Raw genomic sequence first — 27,590 nt, 5'->3', positions numbered from 1 at the left:
ATACAGTGACAGTTACGAATGATATAAACACTAAACATTAATAATAAAACACCATTAATCAAACATGTGAACCAAACAAAATACCAGATCAAAAGGAGGCTACAGATTTTTGGCTGTTGAGTAGAGCTGCTACTCGTGGGGAAAAAAGCTGTTTTTATGTCTGTCTGTGACAGCTTTGATAATCCGGAGTCGCCTTCCAGAGGGAAGTGATTCAAATAGTTTGTGGCCAGGGTGAGAGGGGTCAGAGATGATCTTGCCCGCTCGCTTCCTGGCCCTTGCAGTGTACAGTTCGTCAATGGAGGGAAGGTTGCAGCCAATAACCTTCTCTGCTGATCGGACAATTCGCTGCAGTCTCCGGATGTCGTGCTTGGTGGCTGAGCCAAACCAGACCATGATGGAGAAGGTGAGAACAGGCTCTATGATGGCTGTGTAGAATTGGACCATCATTGCCTGTGGCAGATTGTGCTTCCTCAGCTGCTGCAGGAAGTACATCCTCTGTTGTGCCTTTTTGACTGTGGAGTCGATGGTAGCCCCCCACTTAAGAATAACAGAGCTAGTGTAAACATGTAATCAATAGTCAAAGGATCTCAACCTGAAACGTCACGTATTCCTTTTCTCCAGAAACGCTGTCTGATCCGCTGAGTTACTCCAGCATTTTGTGTCCATGATCAATAGTCGGCATGGAGTCAGTGGGCCGAAGGGCCTGTTTCCATACTGTATCTCTAAATAAATATAATTAATTATATTAGAATTGCAAACTATGTTCTCCAAACAGCAGCTTGCTATTGATGCAAATGATTAGTTTCTGAAGGAGTGTCCTGCCCAAAAAAAAAAAATGTTCTCCAGAGATACTGCCTGACCTACTGAGTTACTCCTGCACTTTGTCGTTCATTTGTAAACCAGCGTCTGCAGTTCCTTGTGTCTGCTGAAGATTGGCACAAAATGCTGGAGTAACTCAGCGGGTCAGGCAGTATCTCTGGAGAACATGGATGGATAACGTTTCACAGAGTGCTGGAGTAACTCAGCGGGTCAGGCATCATCTCTAGAGGAAAACGATGGGTGACGTTTCGTGTCGGAACCCTTCCTCAGATAAACCAGAATCCGCAGTTCCTTTCTACTCAGTTCCTGGTGTCTCCATTAGTTTTGCCCATCTGACCAGGAGCGGCCGCAGAGCCGATTGCTGCCAGCAGATGTCACTGGTGTGCTGCAGGCTGGGGTGAACATGGGCCTTGTTATATAAAGGCGGCAGCAGCACCTGCGTTCCGGAAAGTTCCGCTCCACCTGCCAATGCTCCTGAGAAGACTTGGTGTGATGTCTACACCTAGCGTTGCCAACTGTCCAGTATTAGTCCCGTATATTGTCCCGTATATTAATCCCGTATAATCCCGTATATTGAGCTAAATTGGTTTTGTCCCATACGGTACCGACCTTGTTCCATATTTGACAGCGACTACCCGGCCCCGGCTCACCCGTCACGACGTAGTGCAGCCCATGCAAACATAGAAACTAGGTGCAGGAAGAGGCCATTCGGCCCTTCGAGCCAGCGCCGCCATTCATTATGATCATGGCTGATCGTCCCCAATCAATTGGGAACATTTTTCCTGTATCTAGCTTTTATAATTTTATCCAGTCCTTTTATAATGTTATATGTTTCTATAAGATCCCCGTCATCCTTCTAAACTCGAGTGCAGCAGCAGTGCCTCGCTCATGGCCCCATTGGTCGGTAGCCCGGCCAGCTGTCTGACCTTCGCTTGGCGGATCATCGGGTCATGAGTTGGATGGGGTGCTGGATGCCTGGGCCAAAACTCCTCAGCTGGCCCGCCGGCTGGGCTTTGTGTGCAGTCCAGCACCCGGGCCAACTCATTCACCCAGCCACTGCCAAGTCGGTCAACAAATTGCATTGGGAACCTATCTACGCCTCTCCTAGACATGCAAGTTCCCACACGAGCCACTGAATGATCCCCAGGCAGAGAACTTCTGGCTTTTGTCCAGTGGAATTGTCCCAGTCACTCCTTGTAACACAAGCCCAGTGATATCCTTGTGAATGTCTCTGGCACCCACCTCAGCTTCATTGCCGCCTTCCTGCAGTTGGGCAATCTAAATTGCACCCACTATTTCAGGTGTGGTCTCACCAACGTCTTGTGCAGCTGTAACATGATGGCCCAACGCATGGCCCCTGCTCTGCCTGATGAAGTGTAATAAATGAATAACTCAGCGGGACGGGCAGCATCTCTGGAGAGAAGGAATGGGTGACGTTTTGGGTTGGGACCCTTCCACAGAAGTGGCATTGTTTCCTCCAGTACCTGACCCCCCACCGCCTGCTCCCCGCAGCATTAAATCTGATCCCCTGCCTCAGTTTGAGGGTTCAAATCCTGCTCTGGGCCGGATTTATTTTTGGATGAATTTGACACCGTGCTGTTAACAATGAGAATGGACAAGTAATCTCCAGGAGGAGAGTGACTGAGAGTGACCCAGGGCTACTGTTGGAAATTAGATCAGTTAATACAAGTCATTAATGATTGTTCACTCTCGCTGCAAGGCATTAGAGGAGCGGGGAGAGAATATGGAGCAGGCTAGATCATGTGGTACATCTAGAGATGTGGTTCATGAGTCATAGCAACACAATTGGGTCATTCAGCCCATCAAGTCTACTCTGCCATTCAATCATGGCTGTTCAATATTTCTCTCTTAACTGCATTCTCCTGCCTTCTCCCTATAACCCCTGACACCTCTATTAATCAAGAATCTATCAATCTCCGCCTTAAAAATATCCATTGACTTTGTCTCCACACCCATCTATGGCAATGAATTCCCCAGATTCGCCGCCCGCTGACTAAAGAAATTCCCCCATCTCCTTCCAAAAGGAATGTCCTTTGATCTATCTTTCCCTCTCAACCCCATTCTTCTGCCATTCCTGGGTTGCAGTTGGGGGTGTGAATGGGGTGGTGGGGAGGGCAGGAGGGGTCCGCTCGGGGTAGTTCATGAATAGTGTGGGGATGGTTCTGTGGTCTGACCTGATGTTGAACGCTGTGATCGGGGGAGGTGGGGGTGGGGCTGCTGTGGTTGCTACGGATGCCGTGACCAATCTGCTTTCCACCCCCCCCCCCCCCCCCCCCCCAACCCACAGGTCGATACCACAGCCTCCAACCTGAATGCCAACGATGTCTTTGTGCTGAAGACCCCCGACTCCAGCTACCTGTGGGTGGGTCAAGGAGCCAGCGACCCCGAGAGGCAGGGGGCCCAGCAGCTCCTCGACATCCTGGGGGTCGGGGCCACAGATGTAGGGGAGGGCAGCGAGCCTGGTAAGTAATGTCCCTGTCCCACTTAGGAAACCCGAACGGAAACCTCTGGAGTCTTTGCGCCCCACCCAAGGTTTCCGTGCGGTTCCCGGAGGTTTTTGTCAGTCTCCCTACCTGCTTCCACTACCTGCAACCACCTGCAACCTCCAGGAACCATACGGAAACCTTGGGTGGGGCGCAAAGTCTCCAGAGGTTTCCGTTCGGGTTTCTTAAGTGGGACAGGGGCTTAAGGTGCAATGGTTCAGTGGATTTATTGTCATGTGTACAAAGGTACAGTGAGATCCTTATGTGCATGCAGCTCTGCAAAACTATCACCACACAAAACAAGCACCATCGTAGTTGTGGAATGATGCTCTTAAAATTTGTAAATGCAAATGTGATGAGCCTCCAGGCCTTTAACCCATGTCAAGGTTAATATTGCTGCTGATCTAACGTCCTTCTGCTGCTTGAATCCCCGTGTCTCTACAGGCCCTTCGGCCCATCTCATCCCTGCTGCCGAAGATGCCCAATCTAGGTCTACCTGCCTGAGTGGCCCATATCCCTCTAAACCTTTCCTGTCCAAGTGTCTTTTCATTCTTGCTACAGCAACTGCGTCAACTACCTCCTCTGTGGGTTAGAAGGAACTGCAGATGCTGGTTTAAACTGAAAATAGACACAAAAATCTGGAGCAAGTCAGCGGGACAGGCAGCATCTCTGGAGAGAAGGAATGGGTGACGTTTCGGGTCTGCTTGCCCACTGAGTTACTCCATCTTTTTGTGTCTATCCTCAGACAGCTCATCCCATACCCACCACCCTCTGTGTGGCAAAAGCTGCCCCTCTGGTTCCTATTAAGTCCTATCGCTCTCACCTTAAACTTGTGTCCTCTGGTTCTTGATTTCCCTAACCTGGGTAAAAGACTCTGTCCCTATCTATACCCCTCATTGTTTTACACACCTCTATAAGATCATTCCTCATCCACTGACACGCCAAGGAACAACCTTCTCTCAGCCCAACCTGTCCCTGTAGCTCCAGCCCTCGCTCTGGCAACAGCCTTGTAAATGTTCACTTTCCAGCTCAATGACATCCTTCCTTTCAAAAACTGTAGACACAGTATTCCAAATATGGCCTCACCTACATCTTGTACAACTGTGACATAACGGCCCAACTTCTACACTCGATACCCTGACCGATGAAGGCCAACGTACTGAAAGCCGCCTTGATCACCCTCTATAACTGTGACGCCACTTTCATGGAAAAGCGTCTGTCAGTTTTCAACCTTCAAACATCGTTAATCTTGTCCTTGAATATACTATGCCTCCTCCCAGAATAATGTCAGGCTCAGCTCCCTCAGCTGGAGGAATCCAAACGCTCAATGTTTCTTCTCACCGTCCCCAATGGCTGACCCTGTCTGGAGATGCTCGCTCTGTTCCACGGATCCCTGTGGCTTCCTACAAATGATTACGGGACTATGAGTCCTGTGGAGAGCTGTCTCGGGGGTTTAGTCAGAGTGGGGCTCGATACAACTCCCCTTTCCTGTGACCTCACACACTTTTTTTTTCCCCTGTTCTGATGGCAGATGATTTCTGGAATATCTTGGGAGGGAAGGCTGAATATCGCACTTCACCGCGGCTGAAGAACAAGATGGATGTCCACCCCCCTCGTCTCTTTGCCTGTTCCAACAAAACCGGCCGTTTCATTGTGAGTTTGCTTTGCTCCGCCCTCGCTTTCTCTGCATTGGGGGGGAGGGGGGGGGGAGGGGGGGCGTGTCGTGCCATGCCAGAGTCAAGAGTCACAGCGACCCGTGCTGCAGATGAGCACAGCATCTGAGGGGGTTTTACACAAGAACATAGACATGGAGGGATAGGGATCACATGTAGACAGCAGAGTCGAGAGGGATACAGCACGGAAAGAGGCCATTTGGCACAACGCCCATCTTCACCAGTCCCACCTGCCTGCATTTGGTCCATATCCCTCCAAGCCTGTCCTATCTAAGTACCTGTCTAACTGTTCCTTAAACGCTGCGTTACTCCCTGCCTCAACTACCTCCTCTGGCAGCTCGTTCCATACACCCACTACTCTTTGAGTGCAAAAGTTACCCCTCTGATTTATTTTTCTCCTTCACTGTAAACCTATGTCCTCTGGTCCTCGATTCCCCTACTCTGGGCAAGAGACTCTGTGCATCTACCCGATCTATTCCTCTCATGATTTTATACATCTCTATAAATTCACCCCTCATCCTCCTGCACTCCAAAGGTTAGTCTAACTCCACAGAGGTTATTCTATCTGGGCATCTTCTGTGCTGTACTATTATTATATTATAGCAGCAGGGCCCTTCTGGCGTGTAGTGTGTGAGGAGGTATTGAGAGCAGTGGGGAGCAGCCATGCCGAGGCACTCTGGTCCATCTCTTTGATGCATGGGAAATGCTAATATAAATCCCTCTATCGAGAGCGAATGAGAGAGTCTGAACGGGAAGAGGCAGCTCAAGCGCAAAGAGGTCCTTCTGCAGTTGTACAGGGCACTAGTGAGACCACTCCTGGAGTATTGTGTGCAGTTTTGGTGTCCAAATTTGAAGAAGGACATTCTTGCTATTGAGGGAGTGCATCGTAGGTTCATAAGGTTAATACCTGGGATGGCGGGACTGTCGTATGCTGAGAGAATGGAGCGGCTGGGCTTGTATACTCTGGAATATAGAAGGATGAGAGGAGATCTTATTGAAACATATAAGATTATTAAGGGCTTGGACATGCTAGAGGCAGGAAATGTTAGGGGAGTCCAGAACCAGGGGCCACAGTTTAAGGGGTAAACCATTTAGTATAGAGATAAGGAAATACTTTTTCACACTAAGTTGTGAGTGTGGAATTCTCTGCCTCAGAGGGTGGTGGAGGCCAGTTCTCTGGATGGTTTGAGTTAGATAGGGCTCTTAAAGATAGCGGAGTCAAGGGATATGGGGAGAAGGCAGGAACGGGGTACTGATTGTGGATGATCTGCCGTGATCGCACTGAATGGCGGTGTTGGCTCGAAGGCTCAAATGGCCTCCTCCTGCACCTATTGTCTATTTAACTCTCTGATTGTTTGAATTGTTCAATTTCCAAATCATTGGAAAATGTTCCCTGCACTCTTCCCGCTCGTTTGCTCCAGTGACCTTGGGGACTGTTACTGTAATTCTGTGTAACATCTTTGTGTTGGGTAGTAGACCAGGCAGCATAGTGGTGCAGCGGTAGAGTTGCTGCCTCACTGTGCCTGAGACCCAGCTTTGATCCTGACCTCGTGTGTTGACTGCGTGGAGTCTGCACGTTGTCTCTGTGACCGCCTGGGTTTTCTCCAGGTGCTCCAGTTTCCTCCCACATTCCAAAGACGTGCAGGTTTGTAAGCGAATCAGCCTCTGTAAACTGCCCTGAGTGTGTAGGGAGTGGATGGAAAAAGTGAAAGTGGATGAGATAGAACCGGTGATTGGCGTGGACTCGATGGCCCGAATGGCTTGTTTCCATGCTGTATCTCTAAACCTGCCCATGCTGACCAAGTAGTTTCCCTGAGGTGGTCACATTTGCTAGCATTTTGCTTGTATCCCTCTAAATATTTTCTTTTCCTTGAACCTGTCCAAATGCTGTCATTGTGCCCACATCTGCTGCTTGCTCTGGCATCTCGATCCATGCGTGTTTGGACGTGAAGGGCAAGCTTTTCACCCCTTTATTTCCCCTCTCACCTTAAACTTATGCTCTCTAGCTTTAGACGTCCCTATATGGGAACGGGGTGGAGAGGCTCTGACCATTATCGGTTATAAATCTCTGTACAGTCGCCTCTCAGTTTTGTCCAGTGGAATTGTCCCAGTCGCTCCTTGTAAAACAAGCCCTCCAGCCCAGCAATATCATTGTAAATGCCTCCTGCACCCACCCCAGCTTCATCGCCACCTTCCTGCAGCTTGGCAATTTAAATTGCACCCATAATTTCAGGCGTAGCCTCACCAACGTCGTGCAGCTGTAACATGGTGGCCCAACACTTGGCCTGTGCTCTGATTGATGAAGTGTAATAAATGCCACCTTGTGTGCCAGTGTTGCCACTCTCTGGGAATGATGTGCCTGTACCCCTAGCTTTCTCTGTCTACAATACTCCAGACGCTAGTCATTTACTGTCTATGGCTGCCAAGTTATTTGAGCAGAATTAGGCCATCGGGTCTACTCCGCCATTCAATCATGGCTGATCTATCTTTCCCTCTCAAACCCATTCTCCTGCCTTCTCCCCATGACTGTCCTGCTTTAACGTGGCAGGATGCTTCACTTGCTGGAGTTAAATTACATCAAATTACAAATTACATTAAATTACATGTATGTCGGAAGAAGGGTCTTGACCCGAAACAGCGCCTATTCCTTTGCTCCAGAGATGCTGCCTCACACACTGAGTCTCTCCAGCATGTTTGTCTACCTTCAGCCAATCCTTTGCTCACTTTCCCAGCTCGCGAGTCGACCCGCGGTCGATGAGAGCGTGGAGGACCGCCGAGAGGGGGGAGGGGAAGAGCAATGGACAATGGGGGGGGGGGGGGGGTCTAAAGACGATGGGGACCCAGCGTGGGAAACTGCTGTGGTGGGGGGAGGGTCACAAGGTGGGGGGGACGGGGAGAAAAGTGGATGCCTGCATGCTTTGTAGCTTTGTCAGTGCCGTAGGTGGCTGCTATTTGTATACATTGTGTATGCAAGCAAAGAATCTCACTGTGCCCAGTCGCATGTGGCAATGAAGTATTCCTATTCCTCCTATTCCCATTCAAATTGATCTGGATCCGATTGTAACCTTAAGCAACCTTCACTGTCCACTACCCACCAATGTTGGTGTTGTGTGTAAACTTACTAATCACGCAACCTCCATTCTCATCTGACGTGCGTGACCTGTAGATTTTCCCGAGGAGTGACGACCATAGACACTTTGTCTGTGCTAGTTTGCTGCCTTTCTATGGTGACTATTGCATGCTCATCGAACCTCAATGAGCAAATTGGAAATGTGAAGACAGCTTTGGGAAAAGCATCAGTTCGTCTGAAGGGGTGACTTGGTAATGGCTGTGGGTTTGGACTGCACCCTGAGGTTGGTGTGTGACTGCAACATTGTGTGTGTGTGTGTACATGCTGGTGGAGAGCAATGTCACGCGAAGTTCAGAATGACTTGCAGGAAACTACACGTGATTGCAACATGTTCCTCTGGCAGTAACATTCCTCCAGAGGAATGTGTGGTGACAGCTCTTGGTAACGGTTCACGAGATGAACAATGCGAAATGGTCAGTATCGTACAGCATGGAAAGAGGCCGTTTGGCCCGACTTGTGTGCGCTGACCAATGGGGACCCTTCCTTGTTAATCCTGACACTTGTTAAGTGGCATGGTGGTGCAGCGGTAGAGTTGCTGCTCTAAAACGCCAGAGACCTGGGCGAGGAAGTTTGATTCTGACTACGGGTACTGTTTGTACGGGATTTGTACATTCTTCCTCTTGACCTGCGTGGGTTTTCTCCGGGTGCTCTGGTTTCCTCCTAGACTCCAAAGGTTTGTAGTTTAATTGGCTTGGTAAATTTGTAAATTGTCCCTAGTGTGTGTAGGATAGTGATAGTGTGCGGGGATCGCTGGTCGGTGCGGACTCGGTGGGCTGAAGGGCCTGTTTCCGCGCTGTATCTCTAAACTAAACTTAAAACGGAAACAATGTAAATGCTCATGCGGACACCTTGAATAGTGTCTGCAACACCACTCCCACTGCTCTCTGGCAGTATCTTCCACATCACACAGAGTGGTGAATCTCTGGAACTCTCGGCCATCCAGAGAATTGGCCTTGAATGCATTCTGAGGCTGAGAATTCCACAGACTTACAACTCTCTGGGTCAAAAAAAGTTTTTCCTCATCTCTGTTCTAAATGGATTACCCCTTATTCTTAATATCGGGAACACGTTTCCTGCCGCTAGCGTGTCCAATCCCTTAATAGTCTTATGTTTCAATAAGTTTCCCTCTCATCCTTCTACATTCCAGTGTATACAAGCCCAGCTGTTCCATTCTCTCAGCATATGACAGTCCCGTCATCCCGGGAATTAACCTTGTAAACCTATGCTGCACTCCCTCAATAACAAGAATGTCCTTCCTCAAATTAAGGGAACAAAACTGCACACAATACTCCAGGTGTGGTCTCACTAGGGCCCTGTATAACTGCAGAAGGACCTCTTTGCTCCTATACTCATCACCTCTTGTTATGAAGGCCAACATGCCACAAGCTTTCCTCACTGCCTCCTGTAACTGCATGCTTACTTTCAAGCTGCCAGAGGAGGTTATTGAGGCAGGGACTATCCAAATGTTTAAGAAACAGTTAGATAGGTACATGGATAGGACGGGTTTGGAGGGATATGGACCAAACGCAGGGAAGTGGGACTAGTGTAGCTGGGACATGTTGGCCAGTGTGAGCAAGTTGGGCCGAAGGGCCTATTTCCACACTGTATGATTCTTCAATATCTGTTCTATAAATACTGAATTGAAATATTGATATTGAATTGTAGCCTCTCGTGCCCTGTTCACACACTGCACATGTTGTACCTCAAGGGCCGTACTTGTTCTTTGGTTGTTCTTTGTCGTTAATGTATTATATGGATAGCCTTCCGAATTGTCTTTTTAAGTGCTCTCCTACTGTTACACGTTTCACCGGCCTCTCCAGCCACTGGTTCCCTCTACCTGTCATATGCTGAAGATGGACACAAAAAGCTGTTGTAACTCAGCGGGACGGGCAGCATCTCTGGAGAGGAATGGGTGATGTTTCGGGTCGAGACACTTCTTCAGACAGATTAGGGATAAGGGAAATGAGAGATAATAAAGGTGATGTGGAGAGATAAAGAACAATGAATAAAAGATATGCAAAAAGTAGATGATAAAGGAAACAGGCCATTGTAAGTTGTTTGTAGGGTGAAAATGAGAAGCTGGTGCGACTTGGGTGGGGGAGGGAGAGAGAGAGAGAGAGGGAGGGAATGCCGGGGCTACCTGAAGTGAGAGAAATCAATATTCATACTACTGGGCTGTAAGCTGCCCAAGCGAAATATGCTTTTCCTCCCATTTGTGTTTAGCCTCACGCTGACAATGGAGGAGACCGAGACAGAAAGGTCTGTGTGGGAATTGGAAGGGGAATTAAAGTGTCCAGCAACCAGGAATCAGTTTGGTCATGTTTCCCAATTATTTCACAATGTACCAGACTGCAGATGTCGAGATTGCAAAGGAGTTTTGCGGTTGTTGCCAAGACTGGAAAGTTGTATCTAAGGAGCCCAGTTCAGATGGGTTGGGTGGTTTTACCCCTGTTTGCCATATTTCCATAGAAGAGGGGCCAACAACAGCATCAGAAACTTCAAGTAACTTGGAGATGCCAGGAACTGCAGATGTAGGTTTATACAAAAGAAAATACGTAAAGTGCTGGATCACTATGGGTCAGGCAGCATCCCTGGTGAACTTGGATAGGTGACATGATTTGGTCTGAAGAAGGGTTCCAACCCAAAATGTCTCCTATCCATGTTCTCCAGAGATGCTGCCTGACTTTGGTCCTGCACTTTGACTTCAAGTGAATTGCTTGTTTAAATTCCAAGCAAGTGTGAGGTCAGATTTAAGGGGAAGGTACACGGCTGACAGCAAGACCCTTCACAGTGTTGATGTACAGAGACCTCTCAGGGTTCCAGTCCATCCCACCCTGATAGTGACAACACAAATAGATTGAATAGTACAGAAGCTTATGATATTCTTGCCTTCATGGGTCATGACATTGCATATAAGAGTCAGGAAGTCATGATGCAGCTACATAAGGACATTGGTAAGGCTATATTTGGACATTTGCATATAGTTGAGTTTAGAGGTGCAGCACTGAGTCCGTGACACTAACACTATCCTACACACACTAGGGGCAATTTGCAATCTATAGCGAAGCCAAACAACGTACAAACCAGTAAATCTTTGGAGTGTGGGAGGAATCCGAGCACCCGGAGAAAACCCACGTGGTCATGGGGGGAACGTAAAACTCCGTACAGAAAGCACCCGTAGTCTGGATCGAACATAGTTGTCTGGCGCTGTGAGGCAGCAACTCTACTGCTGCCCCAATATCTGGTCGTTCCATTGCAGGAAAGATGTGGAGGTTCTGGAGAGGCTGATGCAGGAGATGTAGAGATTTACCAGAATGGTGTGTGGATTAGGGGCTGGGGTTGGTCAGACCTGGATTGTTCTCTCTGGAACACTGGAGATTGAGGGGGCATAATGGAAGTAGATGAGATTGAGTGCCAAAAGCTTTTATTTACAGGATGGAAAAATCTAATACTAGAGAGCATGGTTTTAAATGAAGAGGGGCAAGATTTAAAGGATATGTGAAGGGCAAGGTTTTTTTCGCACGGAGAGTGGTGAGTGCTCTGCTGGGGGTGGTGGTGGAGGCAGATACGACAGTGGTGTTTGACACTTTTACATGGGCATGTGGGTGTGGAGGGATATGGAATCAGTGCAGGTAGATGAGAGTTTATCTTGGTATCATATTTGGCATGAACATTGTGGGCCGAAGGGCCAGATTCTATGTTCTGTCTTTTATAACTGGCAGAAAGGTCAGAGGGAAGATGGAACTGTAGTGGTTCCAGGCACCACCCTGCCCGAGGTCATTTGTGGCCAGCCAGCCTTGATTTGTTTCTGGGCTTCGTGTGGCACCAGTTCTTCCCGTTACACTGATGTCACATCTAGATGTGTGCATGACCTTTGACCTACAGGGTCACAGGTCGAGTGTCACATCGAAGGGTTTGATTAGGAACCTCCCCCCCCCCACGTTTCTTTATAAATCTTTGATGGGTTTGTCTACCAAATGCACCAGCACCGAAATGACCCCTTCAGCCGAGTCTGAATCTCCACTTAGTTTTAGTTTAGAGTCCTTCAGCGCACCGAGTCAGTGGGGGCAGAGCGATTCTCTCTCTCACACACACACACACACACACACCAATTTACAGTTTTACAAAGCTAATTAGTCTACAAACCTGTACTTCGTTTCAAGAACAAAGCGAAATAGAAAACTGGAAACATAAGACTATTAAGGGATAGACCAGTCAGCCTGACATCGGTGGTGGGGAAGATGCTGGAGTCAATTATTAAAGAAGTAATAACGGCGCATTTGGATAGTAGTAAAAGGATTGGTCTAAGAGCGTGGATTTATGAAAGTGAAATCCCACTTGACTAATCAGAAAACTTTTGATAAGGTCCCACGCAGGAGATTAGTGGGCAAAATTAGAGCACATGGTGTTAGGGGTAGGGTATTGACATGGATAGAGAATTGGTTGGCAGACAGGAAACAAAGAATAGGAATAAACGGGACTCTGTCAGAATGGCAGGCAGTGGCGAGTGTAGTGCCGCAAGGCTCGGTGCTGGGGCCGCAACTATTTACAATATATATTAATGATTTAGATGATGGGATTAAAAGTAACACGAGCAAATTTACAGATGACACAAAGCTGGGCGGCAGTGTGAACTGCGAAGAGGATGCTAGGTGGTTGCAGGGTGACTTGAACAGGTTGAGTGAGTGGGCAGATGCGTGGCAGATGCAGTACAATGTAGATAAATGTGAGGTTATCCATTTTGGTGGCAATAACAAGGTGGCAGATTATTATCTCAATGGTGTCAGATTAGGAAAAAGGGAAGTGCAACGAGACCTGGGTGTCCTTGTACACCAGTCAATAAAAGTAAGCATGCAGGTACAGCAGACAGTGAAGAAAGCTGTTTGGGTAAGATTGGAAAGAATAGGCTTGTATTCACTGGAATTTAGAAGAATGAGGGGGATCTTGTAGAAACGTATAAAAATTATAAAAGAACTGGACAAGCTAGATGCAGGAAAAATGTTCCCAATGTTCGGGGGGGGGGGGGTCCAGAACTAGGGGCCATAGTCTAAGAATAAACGGGAGGCCATTTAAAACTGAGTTGGGAAAAAACCTTTTCACCTAGAAAGTTGGGAATTTGTGAAATTCTTTGCCACAGAGGCAGTAGAGGCCAATTCACTGGATGAATTTAAAAGAGTTAGATGGAGCTCCAGGGGGTTGCGGAATCAAGGGATATGGGGAGAAGGCAGGCACGGGTTACTGATTGTGGATGATCAGCCGTGGTCACTATGAATGGCGGTTCTGGCTCGAAGAGCCAAATGGCCTCCTCCTGCACCTATTTTCCATGTTTCTTTGGAGTGTGGGAGAAAACCGTAGCTCCCGGAGAAAACCCACGCAGGTCATGGGGAGAACGTTGAAACTCCATGCAGACAGCACCCATCGTGGCAGGATGGAACCTGGGTCTGTGGTGTTGCAAGGCAGTAACTCTACCATGGTGCCACCGTGCCACCACTTCTGCATCTAGTGTTTCCTAACTTCCCTCTTGTGGTCAGGCTAGTTTCTTTCTTGTGACCTTCTACATACACAGTTCCCCACAAGTGTCAAGTACGAGGTGTTTGTCACGCTTGCCTTCATTGGGATGGGTATTGAGTACAAATGGTGACACATCTTGATGCAGCTGTGCGAGGCATTGATGAGAATACGCTCAGATACTGTGAACAGTTCTGGTTGCCCAGTTTAAGGAAGGACGACTAGGTTGGAAAGGGTGCAGAAGAGATTCACCAGGTATTACCTGGGCTTGACTTATTTGGAGAATTGGATAGGCTGGGACATTTCCCTTTAGCACAGAAGGCTACAGGGTGACCTTATTGTGACGTTTTAAAATCATGAGGGGCATGGATAAAGTGAACATCCGCGGTCCTTTGCCAAGGGTGGACGATTCTAAAGGGCCTGTCCCTTTCACGACCTTTTTTTACTCGTGGACATTTTTCATCATGTTGGAAAAAAACGCCCCGACCTCCTCTGGAATAAGATCAGAGGAAATAGCTCTCAGCAGGGAAGGCTGGGGGTTTAAAGAACCAAAGTGGATGAGATTAGAAGCCCACCTGCATCGCAGCAGTGAATTCCCCAAATGCAGGGATTGCACTAGAGGAATTAGTGAGTGGCCCAATAATGGGCATCTGTTGCAACAGCAAACCACTGCAGGAACTCAGCGAGTTACGTTGGGTAAGAAATCATCGTCCTTCCAGTTGGAGGTCCTGATCAAATGCAACGTGTGCATCTGGTTCCTTCTTGCTCCAGCAGTTTGATTTTGCTCCAGATTGCAGCGTTGGCATTGTCTAGAACATAGTGTCATAGAGTGATGCAGTGTGGAAACAGGCCCTTCGGCCCAACTTGCCCACCCCGGCCAACAATGTCCCAGCTACACTAGTCCCACTTGCCTGCGCTTGGTCCATATCCCGCCAAACCAGCCCTATCCACGTGCCTGTCTAACTTTTTCTTAAACGATGGGATAATCCCAGCCTCAACTACCTCCTCCCGCAGCTTGTTCCAAACACCCACCACCCTTTGTGTGAAAAAGTTACCCCTCTGATTCCGATTAAATCTTTGCCTCTTCACATTAAACCTATGTCCTCTGGTCCTCGAATCCCCTACTCTGGGCATCTACCCGATCTATTCCTCTCATGACTTTGTACACCTCTATAAGATCTTCCCTCGTCCTCCTGTGCTCTTTAGAATAGAGACCCAGCCTACTCAACCTCTCTCTATATCTCACACCCTCTGGTCCTGGCAACATCCTTGTAAATATTTTCTGAACCCTTTCAAGCTTGACACTATCTTTCCTATAACATGGTGCCCAGAACTGAACACAATATTGTAAATGTGGTCTTACCAACGTCTTATACAACTGCAACATAGCCTCCTAACTTCTATACTCAATACTCTTTTGACTGATGAAGGCCAAAGTGATAAAAAACTTGTTGACCACCTTATCTACCTGTGACTACAGGCATGGAAATCGCTATCAAAACATGGGGGGGGGGGGGGCGGGGGAGGTCTGGAGGGACAATGTTTTGGCGGCCGCATGCGCGACACACACACACGCGTGCGCGCCTTCGGAAGCTTCAGCCGTGGGCCCTGTGGACGGTAATTACGGGAACAACAGCCCAGGCTTACGGCCAGCGCAGAGAAACAAAGCTAGCTCCACGGCTCCGGACCAGGCAGGGCTGTAGGTTAACCCAGTGAGACAGGCAGAGCTGTGCTGGGTTTAGCGCTGCTTCTCTGCACTGCCTGTGGGTCTGGGGGCACTGCTCCCATCTGTCCCCCGACGTCCCTGGCCACCCCCGGGTGTGGGGGCACTCGGATGGGGATGGTCTGGTGGAGTTTCAGCAGCAATTGCATCACCAGAGACCCGGGATCAATCCTGTCTGCGGATGAGGCGCAGGTCTGTGTCGTGGCTGCCGAGAGTGTTTTTCACTTGTGACTCTGTCCTGGGAATGCAATTCAAGCTCCTCTCTATGAACCTTGAACCACGGACTTCTCCCTCCTCCAATCACCGCGCTCTATCCGCAGTCCCACCCCCCACTTCCACATCTGACCGACACCTCCCTCCTCCAATCACCGCGCTGAATTATCATATCCCGCCCCCCCCCCCCCCCCCCCCCCCCCATTGCCTACTGACCGAAGTCTCTCTCGTCCAATCGGCGCCCTCGATCATCAGTCCCACCCCCACTGTCTCGGGGGGGGGGGGGTGCGTGTCCCCCCTGGACCCCCCTCAGGATTTCCGCCCCAGTGCGACTCGACCTTCAAGGAACCATGCACCTGTGCTCCTAGATCCCTCTGCTCTACAACACTACCCAGAAGCATATCATTTACTGTGTAGGTCCTGCCCTTGTTCGACGTCCCAAAATGCAACACCTCACACTTTTGTGTATTAAATTCCATCAACTATTCCACCACCCACCTGGCCAATCGACCCAGATCCTGCTGCAATTGTTCACAACCATCTTCACTATCTGCAAACATGTGATAGCGGAATTCATCAACGTCACTTTGATGGATCTCACCTCTCACCGCTTGATTTGCCGCCATCACATCTTTGTCCAGGTATTGGATGGAGCAGTTTGATGGTGGTGCCAGCAAACCTAGCGTTGAGTATCTGGATGAAGGTTTGATGGCCACAGATTGATTGCTGAGAAGAGGCCTGGTCTCCATAACTTTGTGCTTTGACCGGCCTGAACCCGACGGACTGAGTGCTGCACGATGCTCCGGTGTGAAGACGTGTATGTGCCTGGGACTGGCCTGTGATTGCTTTCTCTGTTTGATCCACAGATCGAGGAGGTTCCTGGCGAGCAGACCCAAGACGACTTGGCCACTGATGACGTCATGATTCTTGATACCTGGGACCAGGTGAGGTCACTGGTTGATCCACATTGTGGGTTTGTTCATGTTCCCCATGGGATGGTGTTGGGACAAGCCTCCAGAGGCTTGAATGGCATGAGGTGGTAGGAGGGTCACCAACATGAACCTAACCCTCACCAAACCAGCTTTCACAGCATGTTGTGTGCTACTTGCTGCCGGAAACACATGAGGAGCAATGACTGTGTACCTGATGAACCTGCTGCTCTATAATAAACACCGGTTAGGCCACATTTGGGAGCATTGCGTTTAGCTCTGGTAAACCCTTTACAGGACAGATGTGGAAGCTTTAGAGAGGGTGCAGAGAAGGTTTACCAGACTAATGCCTGGATTCGAGAGGCTCTGCTATAAGGAGAGGTTGGATAGACTAGAATTGTTTTCTCTGGAAAGTCTGAGGTAGAGGGGAGAGTTGAGAGAAGTTTATTATAATATATGAGGGGCATAGATAAGAGTAGACAGTCAGGGTGGTTATGTCCAACACTAGAGGGCATAGCTATAAGATGCGAGGAGAAAAGCTTGGTGGAGGTGTGCGGGGGAAATTATTTTACCCAGAGAAATGTGTGTGGGGGGGGGGGGGGGGGGGGGGTGTGGGGGGAATACTTTGCCACGGGTGGTGGTGGAGGCGGATACTATAAAAGACTTTTGGATAGGCACGTGCGAGTGAAGGGAATGGAAGGACATGGATCATGTACAGGCGGACGTGAGAGAATATGTACACAGTTCCCCACAAGTGTTGAGTAAGAGGTGTTTGACACACTTGCCTTCATTGGGGTGGGTATTGAGTACAAATGTAGACACATCTTGATGCTGCTGTGCGAGTCATTGATGAGACTACGCTGTGAGATGTTCTGGATGCCCAGTTTAAGGAAGGACGACTAGGTTGGAAAGGGTGCAGAAGAGATTCACCAGGTATTCCCTGAGCTTGACGGCTTGACTTATTTGGAGAATTGGATAGGCTGGGACATTTCCCTGCAGCACAGAAGGCTGCGGGATGACCTTATTGTGACGTCTTGAAATCATGAGGGGCATGGATAAAGTGAACATTCGCAGTCCTTTGCCAAGGGTGGACGATTCTAAATGGCCTGTCCCACTTTCACGACCTTTTTTTACTCGTGGATATATTTCATCATGTTGAAAAAACGCCCCGACCTACTTGATGCCACGAGTACCTACGACTAGCACGCCCTCCTACGCCCTGCTACGCCCTCGTGATGACCACGCTGCGAGTATGAGTCAAAGGCAAACTCGGCAGAAGTCATGAAAGTGGGACAGGCCCTTAAGACTAGAGCACACAGGCATTTGATGAGAGGATAGATATGTTGGGGGTGGGTGGGCAAATTTCACTCCAGGTGTAATCTGTATCTGGGATCAGCTGCCAGAGGAAAGTATAGAAGCTCATAAACTGACACAAATTTAAAAGACATTTGGGCAGGTATATGGATGGGGAAGATTTGGAGGGATATGTGCCAAATGCAGGCACGTTAGACTAGCCCAGAATGCCAATTTGGTCAGCATAGGCACGGTAGGCTGAAGGGCCTGTTTCTGTGCTGTACTGCCTTGATCACTTAAAGCTTGCTCACAAATACAAAATAGACCTTGTATATTTGCAACACTATTCCCTGGTGTGAGGAGTTTATAGCCTACAAGGACCAACATTGCTCACTGGAGTGGTGCAGATCATTGTCTGTTGCCTCTCTATTGTTGTTAAAACTTCCAGTCAGAGGCAGTGGGACAATTGTAGGTGCCTGTGTGCACAGCGCAGGAGATGCAGATGCTGCATCTGTTGCAATGGGGAAAGCAGCTGGAGGATCGGTGCGTCGGGCAGCTTCCGTGGAGGGAAATGGACAGTTGAGGTTGTACCCTTCACCTCGACTGGTCTGTCATGGATAGGACAGGTTTTGAGGGATCTGGGCCAAATGCAGGCAGGTGGGACATTATGGGTCTTGCCCTGAAGGGACTGGGGGAGCTGAGGGAGGTATACAGTGGCCTATAGATCAGCTGGAAATGGCAGATGCAATTTCATCCCAGCAAGTGTTAGGTGTTGTAATTTGGGCGATTGAATGTCAGGGGAAAAGATACAATTAATAGTGTGCAGTCAGTGGTGAGGAAGCTATTGGAGAGCGTTTTGTCCCATTTGGAATTCCCATGTGGAAGAGATCGGGTTAATTAGGACTGTTGACGGGGAATTTTGTGCTTGGAGTCTGGTGATGTAGGCGAGGCTAAACCAGTACTTTGCATCTGTTTACACCAAGGAGAAGGATGTGGAGGACAGTGGGATCAGTGTGGAGAATACCAACATGCCAGGGCAGCTTGAGACTTGGGAGGGAGCAGTGATGGGATCCCCAGGACCTGATGGGATCTATCCCAGGTTGTTGAAGAGGCAAGAGAGCAGATTGCAGGAGCCTTGATCTTTGCGTCATCTCTAGACACACGGGAGGTGTCTATCGTGTGGTTAATGTTGTTCCTTTATTTAAGGAGGGAAGTAGAGAGAATCCTGGGACTTTCAAAGCTTGTGGTTGTAACGTGTTCATCAATTCCACTTTCCCATCGGCAGGTCTTCGTCTGGATCGGTAAAGATGCTCAAGAGGAGGAGAAGTCTGAGGCCTCGGCATCGGGTGAGAAAACGCAATTCATTTCCTTCGTTCAATTTCCATTCCCTCGTCGTGTGGCAGTAGTGAACGGAGGGATGAAGGTGGTGGACAGCTAGTAGCTGGCAACCCCCCTCTTGTCATCTCCCACAAGCTCATATCTGATGGGAGTAGAATTAGGCCATTCGGCCCATCACGTCTACTCCACCATTCAATCATGGCTGATCTATCTCTCCCTCCTAACCCCATTCTCCTGCCTTCTCCCCATAACCTCTGACACCCGTACTAATCAAGAATCTATCTATCTCTGCCTTAAAAATATCCATTGACGGCCTCCACAGACTAATGTAGCAATGAATTCCACAAATTCACCACCTTCTGACTGAAGATATTGCTCCTCTTCTTTCTAAAGGCACATCCTTTTATTCTGAGGATTTGGAGATCCTAGACTCTCTCACTACTAGAAACATTCTTCACATCCACCCTATCCATAACCCAAAGACGTCTGTGGGAAAGAGTGGAGTATCTGGAGGGAATAATAAATCTAATGTACATGGGTCTCAATCCGAAACTTCACCTATTCCTTTTCTCCAGAGATAGTGCCTGTCCCACTGAGCTAACTCAGCATTTTGTGTCTAACTAGGGCAGGAGGGTCTGTGACAGTGCTGCGACTGTTTAGACTTTGCAGATATAGCGTGGAAACTGGCCCTTCAGCCCACCGAGTGCGAGCCAACCAGCGATCCCCGTACACTAACACTATCCTACACACTAGGGACAATTTTTACCGAAGCCTACATATTTTAACCTACAAACCTGTATGTCCTTGGGTTGTGGGAGGAAAGCGGAGCACCTGGAGAAAACCCACGTGGTCATAGGGGAAACGTACAAACTCCATACAGACAGCATATCAGGATCGCATACAGGTCTGGCGCTGTGAGGCAGCAGCTCCACCACTGCTCTTGTACATCTCTCTCTTGGTGATTGTTGGGTGAATGGGGCTAAATAGGAAATAGTGGCATTGTCAGGGACAGAAAGTTTCAGTCTGCCATCATTGAGCCGGCAACTGAACCGTCCTGAACTACCATGTACCTCATTGGAGACCCTCGGACTATCTTTGATCGGACTTTACTGGTTTTATCTTGCACTAAACATTATTCCCTTTTTCATGTATCCGTACAGTGTGGATGGCTTGATTGTAATCATGTTTTGTCTCTCCGCTGACTGGTTAGCACGCAACAAAAGCTTTTCACTGTACCTCGGTACATGTGACAATAAACAAAACAAACTCCCAGCAGAGATCTGCAAATATCTGACCAAATGTTCCCCACAAGCGGGCGGGCGGGCTCAGAGGGGGATTTCCTGCATTGATTTGCATGTATTTTACAGTAACTCTGGCAGGATTCATTAGCGTACTAGATCCCAATTGGACTCCTGTGTTGGCCTTCTGTGCTTCAAGTTTTCTCTTGTATTGTTATTTCGTTAGCAAGGTCAGAGTTCGTAGGGTTTATGCTGATGTGTAACAAATGGGCGGCCCGGTGGCGCAGCGGTAGAGTTGTTGCTGTGCAGCGTCAGAGACCCGGGTTCAATCCCAACTACCGGTGCTGTCTGTACTGAGTTTGTACTTTCTTTCCGTGACCGTGTGGGTTTTCTCCAGATGCTCTGGTTTCCTCCCACACTCCAATGACGTGAAGGTTTGTAGGTTAATTGCCTTTGGTAATATTGTAAATTGTCACTAGTCTGTGGGATAGTGTTGGTTACGGGATGATCACCGGCCGGTGTGGATTCGGTGGGCAAATTCTCGACCCGAAACGTCACCCATTCCTTCTCTCCAGAGATGCTGCCTGTCCCGCTGAGTTACTCCAGCATTTTGTGTCTACCTTCGATATAAACCAGCATCTGCAGTTCTTTCCAACACACGGTGATAATTAGCCAGCTAGGTGTGATGGGTGTGTGGGAGGAAAGCAGAGCAGTGAGAGGGAACCCGTGTCACAGGGAATATGTGCAAATTCCCCACAGACTGGGTATTTTTAGTTGAGTTTAATTTATTATTTTCACGTGTACCGAGGTTCAGTGAAAAGCTTTTCTTTGACTGAATAGCAATCAAACAAAAGACTATGCGTGATTACAATCAACCCATCCACAGGTAAAGAGTACAACATTTAGTTCAGTGGGTGGGGGGTGAAAGAGCAGTGAGAGATGGTGTTGCAGAACTCCCGTCTGGGAAAAGATCGGCTTACTTTGAGGAGTTTCACAGTGGAGCAGACACAATGTGTAGGAAGGAACTGCAGATACTGGTTGAAGATAGACACAAAATGCTGGTGTAACTCAGCTGGGCAGGCAGTATCTCTGGAGAGAAGGAATAGGTGGCGTTTTGGGTCGGGCCTCGGGTTGCCAGCTGTCCCATATTAGTCGGGACATACCATATATTGGGCTAAATTGGTTTGTCCCATACGGGACCGCCCTTGTACTGTATTTGACTGCTACGACTCGGGTCGAGGGGACTGTCGTGTCAGAACGCCACATCCGGCCCCGCCTCACCCGTCCCGACGTAGTGCAGCCCATGGAGTGCAGCAGCAGCCCGTGGCCCCGTCGGTCGGCAGCCCAGTCATCTGTCCGACCTTCGAACCTTCGCTTACCACCGACACCACCACCCCTCCTCCTCACGGTCGATCATCGGTATCTAGACTACACTTCTGCCCACCCTGCTTCCTGTAAGGACTCCATCCCCTACTCCCAATTCCTCCGTCTGCTCCGCATCTGCTCCCAGGATGAGGTGTTCCACACCAGGGCATCGGAAATATCCTCATTCTTCAGGGAACGGGGGTTCCCCTCCCCTACCATAGATGAGGCTCGCACCAGGGTCTCTTCAATGAGTTGGATGGGGCGCCGGACTTTGCCCGCGACGTCACGTGGGCCAACACTCCCCAGCTGGCCCGCCGGCTGGGCTTTGTGTGCAGTCCAGCACCCAGGCCAACTCATCATTCACCCAGCCATGGCCGAGTCAGTCAACGAATTGCCGTCGGGAATTTGTCCCTTATGTTGATCTTTTGTCCCTTATGTGGGAGTGAGAAAGTTGGAAACCGTAGTCGAGACCCTTCCTCACACTCATTTATTGAATGTTTCAAGCTGTCAGCCTAGTTTGGGACTCGTGCCAGATCATTATCTTTGAATTCTAGACCAACAATTGATAATATATTGCCACCATTGTTCCTTCAAACCTTTTACAAAAGTTCATTGTTGAAGTCTCTGGCCAGTTTCCTGTTGGATTGTTTGACTGTGGCTGTCTCTCAGGCTCCAGAGTGGCCAAGGGTGTGTAGCGTGATCTCTCCTCCTGTTGTCTACAAGGAGGTGTTTGGCACTGTAGCAAACACTGCCTTTTGTTTGTATTGCTACCATTGTATTGTTTCCAATGTTGGTCCCTAAATCTGGCCAGGGAAATGTTTGAAGACTTTGGCACCACCTTTACCTTGCTGCATTAATATAGTGCCATTGTTCCTCCTTTTTCAGAAGGCACCTTCCTTTTAGTTTTCGAGAAACAGTGCAGAAACAGGCCCTTCGGCCCACCGGGTCCGCGCTGTCCAGTGATCCCCGCATATTGACACACTCCTACACACACCGGGGACAATTTTTCACATTTACCAAGCCAATTTCCCGACATCCACTATAAACCCACTGACTCCCATGGCTATCTAGACTACACTTCTTCCCACCCTGCTTCCTGTAAGGACTCCATCCCCTCTCCCAATTCCTCCGTCTACTCCGCATCTGCTCCCAGGATGAGGTGTTCCACACCAGGGCATCGGAAATGTCTTCATTCTTCAGGGAACGGGGGTTCCCCTCCCCTACCATAGATGAGGCTCGCACCAGGGTCTCTTCAATACCCCGCAACACTGCTCTCTCTCCCCATCCCCCCACCATTCGGAACAAGAGCAGATTCCCCCTAGTCCTCACCTTCCACCCCACTAGCCGTCACATACAACAAATAGTCCTCTCTCATTTTCGCCACCTGGGAAGATGTGACCCCACCACTCGCCACATCTTCCCATCTCCCCCCCTGTCTGCTTTCCGCAAAGACCGCACCCTCCGTAACTCCCTGGTCAATTCTTCCCTTCCCACACACACCACCCCCTCCCTGGGCACTTTCCCTTGCAACCTCAAGAGATGCTACGCGTGTCGCTTTACCTCCCAAAATGTTTGTTATAGCACTTGCCTCAACTTCCTCCTCTGGCAGCTTGTTCCATATACTCACCACCCTCTGGATCCAATTTAAACTGCTTCCCTCTTACATAGAAACGTAGAAAATAGGTGCAGGAGTAGGCCATTCGGCCCTTCGAGCCTGTACCACCATTCAATATGATCATGGCTGATCATCCAACTCAGTATCCTGTACCTGCTTCTCTCCATACCCCCTGATCCCTTTAGCCACAAGGGCCACATCTAACTCCCTCTTAAATATAGCCAATGAACTGGCCTCAACTACCTTCTGTGGCAGAGAATTCCATAGATTCACCATTCTCTGTATGAAAAAAAAAATCTCAACTCGGTCCTAAAAGACTTCCTTAATCTTAAACAGTGACCCCTTGTTCTGGACTTCCACAACATCGGAACGATCTTCTTGCATCTAGCCTGTCCAACCCCTTAAGAATTTTGTACGTTTCTATAAGATCCCCCCCCTCAATCTTCTAAATTCTAGCGAGTACAAGCCGAGTCTATCCAGTCTTTCTTCATATGAAAGACCTGCCATCCCAGGAATCAGTCTGGTGAACCTTCTCTGTCCTCCCTCTATGGCACGAATGTCTTTCCTCAGATTAGGAGATCAAAACTGTACGCAATACTCCAGGTGTGGTCTCACCAAGACCCTGTACAACTGCAGTAGAACCTCCCTGCTCCTATACTCAAATCCTTTTGCTATGAATGCTAACATACCATTTCGCCTTCTTCACTGCCTGCTGCACCTGCATGCCTACTTTCAATGGTACACAAAAATGCTGGAGAAACTCAGCGGGTGCAGCAACATCTCTGGAGCGAAGGACATAGGCGACGTTTCGGGCCTAAACCCTTCTTCAGACTGATGGGGGGTAGGGGGAGAAGGAAGGAAAAAGGGAGGATGAGGAGCCCGAGGGCGGGAGGATGGGAGGAGACAGCTCGAGGGTTAAGGAAGGGGAGGAGACAGAGGAGACAGCAAGGGCTAGCAAAATTGGGAGAATTCAATGTTCATGCCATCTGGACGCAACCCAGGCGGAATACGAGGTGCTGTTCCTCCAATTTCCGGTGCTCACTCTGGCAATGGAGGAGACCCAGGAAGAGAGGTCGGATTGGGAATGTGAGGGGGAGTTAGTGCTGACCACCAGGAGTTCCCTTGTCGGACTGACCTTCGGCGACGATCGCCCAACCTCCGCTTTTTCCCCGCTGAACTGACATCTACAATCAGATGAGGTTGGAGATACAGAGACTACTATTCTGCCCTCCCTTTGAAATGTTTTTCGCTGAAAAAACAATCAGTTTTGGAGAGACACTATCCCTTAATCATGCCCCAGCCCCAGTCTATCCAAAGGCATATGTCTTATCCCCCTGAATCCTTTCCAATAACTTGCCTACCACAGACGTTGGGCTCACTGGTCTATAGCTCCCAGGCTTTTCTTTGCAACCCTTCTGAAATGGAATCTATTTTAGCCCGTATCTAATGACGATTCATATATTTCAGTCGGAGCTACTGCAATTTCTTCTCTAGCTTCCCACAGTGTCCTCAGAAACAACTGATCAAGCCCAGGAGATTTATCTACCTTCATACACCTTGGAATATCCAGAGCACTTGGGAGCACTTCCTCCACCATAAAACACATTGGCCACAAGACATCTCCATTAACTGCCCCAAGTTCCCCATTCTTCATGTCTTTCCTCGCATTAATAACAGAGGAGAAATACTCTGAGTACCTGGTCCCATCTCCTGCAGATCCACAGAGGTGATGGCTTTGGTTTCTGAGGGACCCGATTCTCTCTAGTTACACTCTTTCTCTTCATGTACTTATAACATACCTTTGGATTCTCCTTGATATTATCTGCCGGAACTATTTCCTGACCCCTTTTACTCCCCTGGTTGCCTTCTTGTGTTTGAGTTCAGTTTATAGTCACATGTACTGAGGTACAGTGAAAAGCTTTTGTTGTGTGCTAACCAGTCAGCGGAAAGACAATACATGATTACCATCGAGCCGTCCACAGTGTATAGATACAGGATAAAGGGAATAACGTTTAGAACAAGATGAAACCAGTAAAGTCCAATCAAGGATAGTCCAATGGTCCCCAATGAGGTAGATAGTAGTTCAGCACTGCTCTCTAGTTGTTGGTAGATAGATGATTTAGGGGGGGGGGGAGGGGAGAGAAATAAACTGTTCCTGAATCTGGAAGTGTGTGTTTTCACACTACTATACATTTTGCCCGATGGGAGGGGGGGGAAGAAGGAGTGGCTAGGATGTGACTCCGTCTTGATAATACTACTGGCCTTATCAAGGCAGCATGAAGTATAAATGGAGTCTATAGAAGGGAGGTTGTCTGATGGTCTGGGCTGCGTTTACAATTCTCTGCAATTTCTTGCGATCAATGTGGTTCTAATGTATGCCCCTCAGATCCTGAAACTCGTCCAGAAGTGCCCTTGATCCCAGGTGCCTATCCCTGACCATATTTCCTTGTTCCTGACCAGAGTCTCTATTTCTCTCGTCATCCAAGTTTCCCTACTCTCACGTGCCTTGCCTTTCACTCTAACATCAACACACATACTGTGAAAAATCACCATCACACTTTTACAGACACTCTGAACATCCTTTAACCTGCAAACCACCTACTCCAATCCACCTTTGTGAGCTCCTGTTTAATTGTTACATTCAAAGTTGGCCTTTGGTCTTTGGTTGAGATCTCACTAAGCGTGTAACTCAAGGCAATTTACAGAGGGCCAATTAACCTACAAACCTGCATGACTTTGGGATGTGGGAGGAAACCGGAGCACCTGGAGAAAACCCATGTGGTCACAGGGGTAACGTGCAAACTCCACACTGACAGCACCCAGAGTCGGGATCGAACCGGGATCTCTGGCGCTGTGAGGCAATGGCTCTATCAGCTTGCGTTAAACGATCTGATTTCTGTCTCTGTTATGAGACACCAGGAGAGAGAGAGAGAGAAAGAGATGTGTGAAAAGCTGGAGACTCCTTCGCTCCATAGATGGTGCTGCACCCGCTGAGTTTCTCCAGCATGTTTGTCTACCACTGTGTACCTGGAGCTGACCATCGGCCCAGTCACTGATCTGAACCCAGCCTCTGGTGGCAAAGCACGTGAGGTTGTGGCTCCTTTCCCGCCCCCACCCACGTTTCCCAATTGCACCTCTAGTAGTCGGGTGATGTTGAATGTCAAACATCTCTGGTAACATGTTTCCCCTCTTGTCTTTCTAGCAATGATGTACATCGAGACGGACCCGTCGAACAGGGACCGTCGGACTCCTATTGTGGTGGTGAAGCAGGGCTTTGAGCCTCCCTCGTTCAGCGGCTGGTTCCTGGCGTGGGATAATGATTACTGGAGCGTGGACCCCCTGCAGAGGGCCATGGCTGACCTGGAAGTGGAGTGAACTGCTGGCCAGCCTGCCCCTACCGCCCACCTGCTCCCTGCACCAGGCTCGGGAGAGATGGAACAGCTGCTTCAGCCACTAGCACTGCCATTTTCTCCAGCTGATTGATTTTTTTTTTAACCGTGCAATATTTTGGCCACGCATTAGCACTTGTTAAACAGTATCTCAGGCTTTCCAAATAAAGGTTGACATGTTCGGAACAGAATGGTGTCTCTGTGCAATTGATTTGAGCTTGCATTCTGTCGCAGTAACTCTACCACCGTGCTGCCTAGTGCTTTAGTGCGAGCTTTATAACGCAAAACATATTGTGAAGCCATGTGGCTAATTGTTGCATTTTCACTGAGGCGAGCTTGGATTTATTCCCCACCTGATTAAGCTTCTTTTTCGCATGGAGTTTAATGCAGATAAGTGCAAGGTGTTGTCGTCAAACCAGGCAGGACCTTCACACTGAATGACAAGGCCTTGGAGCGTTGTGGAGCAGAGGGGTCTCTTGAGTACAGCTACATAGTTCCCTGATAGTGGCGTCACAGGTAGATTGGGTGGTCTAGATGATTTTTGGTACATTGGCCTTCATCAGTCAGGATATTGAAGAGTTATGTTACATTTCTACAACACATTGGTGAGGCCACATTGAGAATATTGTGTTCAGTTCTGGTCACGTTGCTATAAGATAGATGTTACTAAACTGGAAAGGGTGCAGTGAAAATTTACAAGAATGTTGCCTGATCTAGAGGGAGAGGGCAACGGACGGAGGTTTTTATGCAGATACAATAACAGCATTTAAAAGGCACTGGGCATCCTTGGACCTCTTATAGAGTAGGAACGTTACAAAATTTTGAGATTTAAAAAATCAAGCCTGTAATTTAT

The 27,590-nt window shown here is 48.7% G+C and overlaps 1 protein-coding gene across 1 annotated transcript in view; it reads left to right on the top strand.

The window, feature by feature from the left end:
* The window catches only part of LOC129711822 (gelsolin-like), an 88,257-nt gene extending 61,329 nt beyond the window's left edge, over positions 1-26,928 (top strand). The window contains exons 13-17 of the mRNA XM_055659758.1: positions 3,128-3,302; positions 4,855-4,976; positions 16,437-16,514; positions 19,078-19,138; positions 26,551-26,928. Of these exons, the coding sequence (XP_055515733.1) occupies positions 3,128-3,302; positions 4,855-4,976; positions 16,437-16,514; positions 19,078-19,138; positions 26,551-26,723 (609 nt within the window). The 3' untranslated portion in view covers positions 26,724-26,928. The remainder of the gene's footprint in view (positions 1-3,127; positions 3,303-4,854; positions 4,977-16,436; positions 16,515-19,077; positions 19,139-26,550) is intronic.
* Positions 26,929-27,590: the final 662 nt, after the last annotated feature.

Source organism: Leucoraja erinacea, chromosome 31, assembly GCF_028641065.1.
Source record: "Leucoraja erinacea ecotype New England chromosome 31, Leri_hhj_1, whole genome shotgun sequence".
NCBI lineage: Eukaryota > Metazoa > Chordata > Chondrichthyes > Rajiformes > Rajidae > Leucoraja > Leucoraja erinaceus.
Note: the sequence above shows the minus strand (reverse complement) of the source record. Positions and strands in the feature narration are given on the sequence as shown.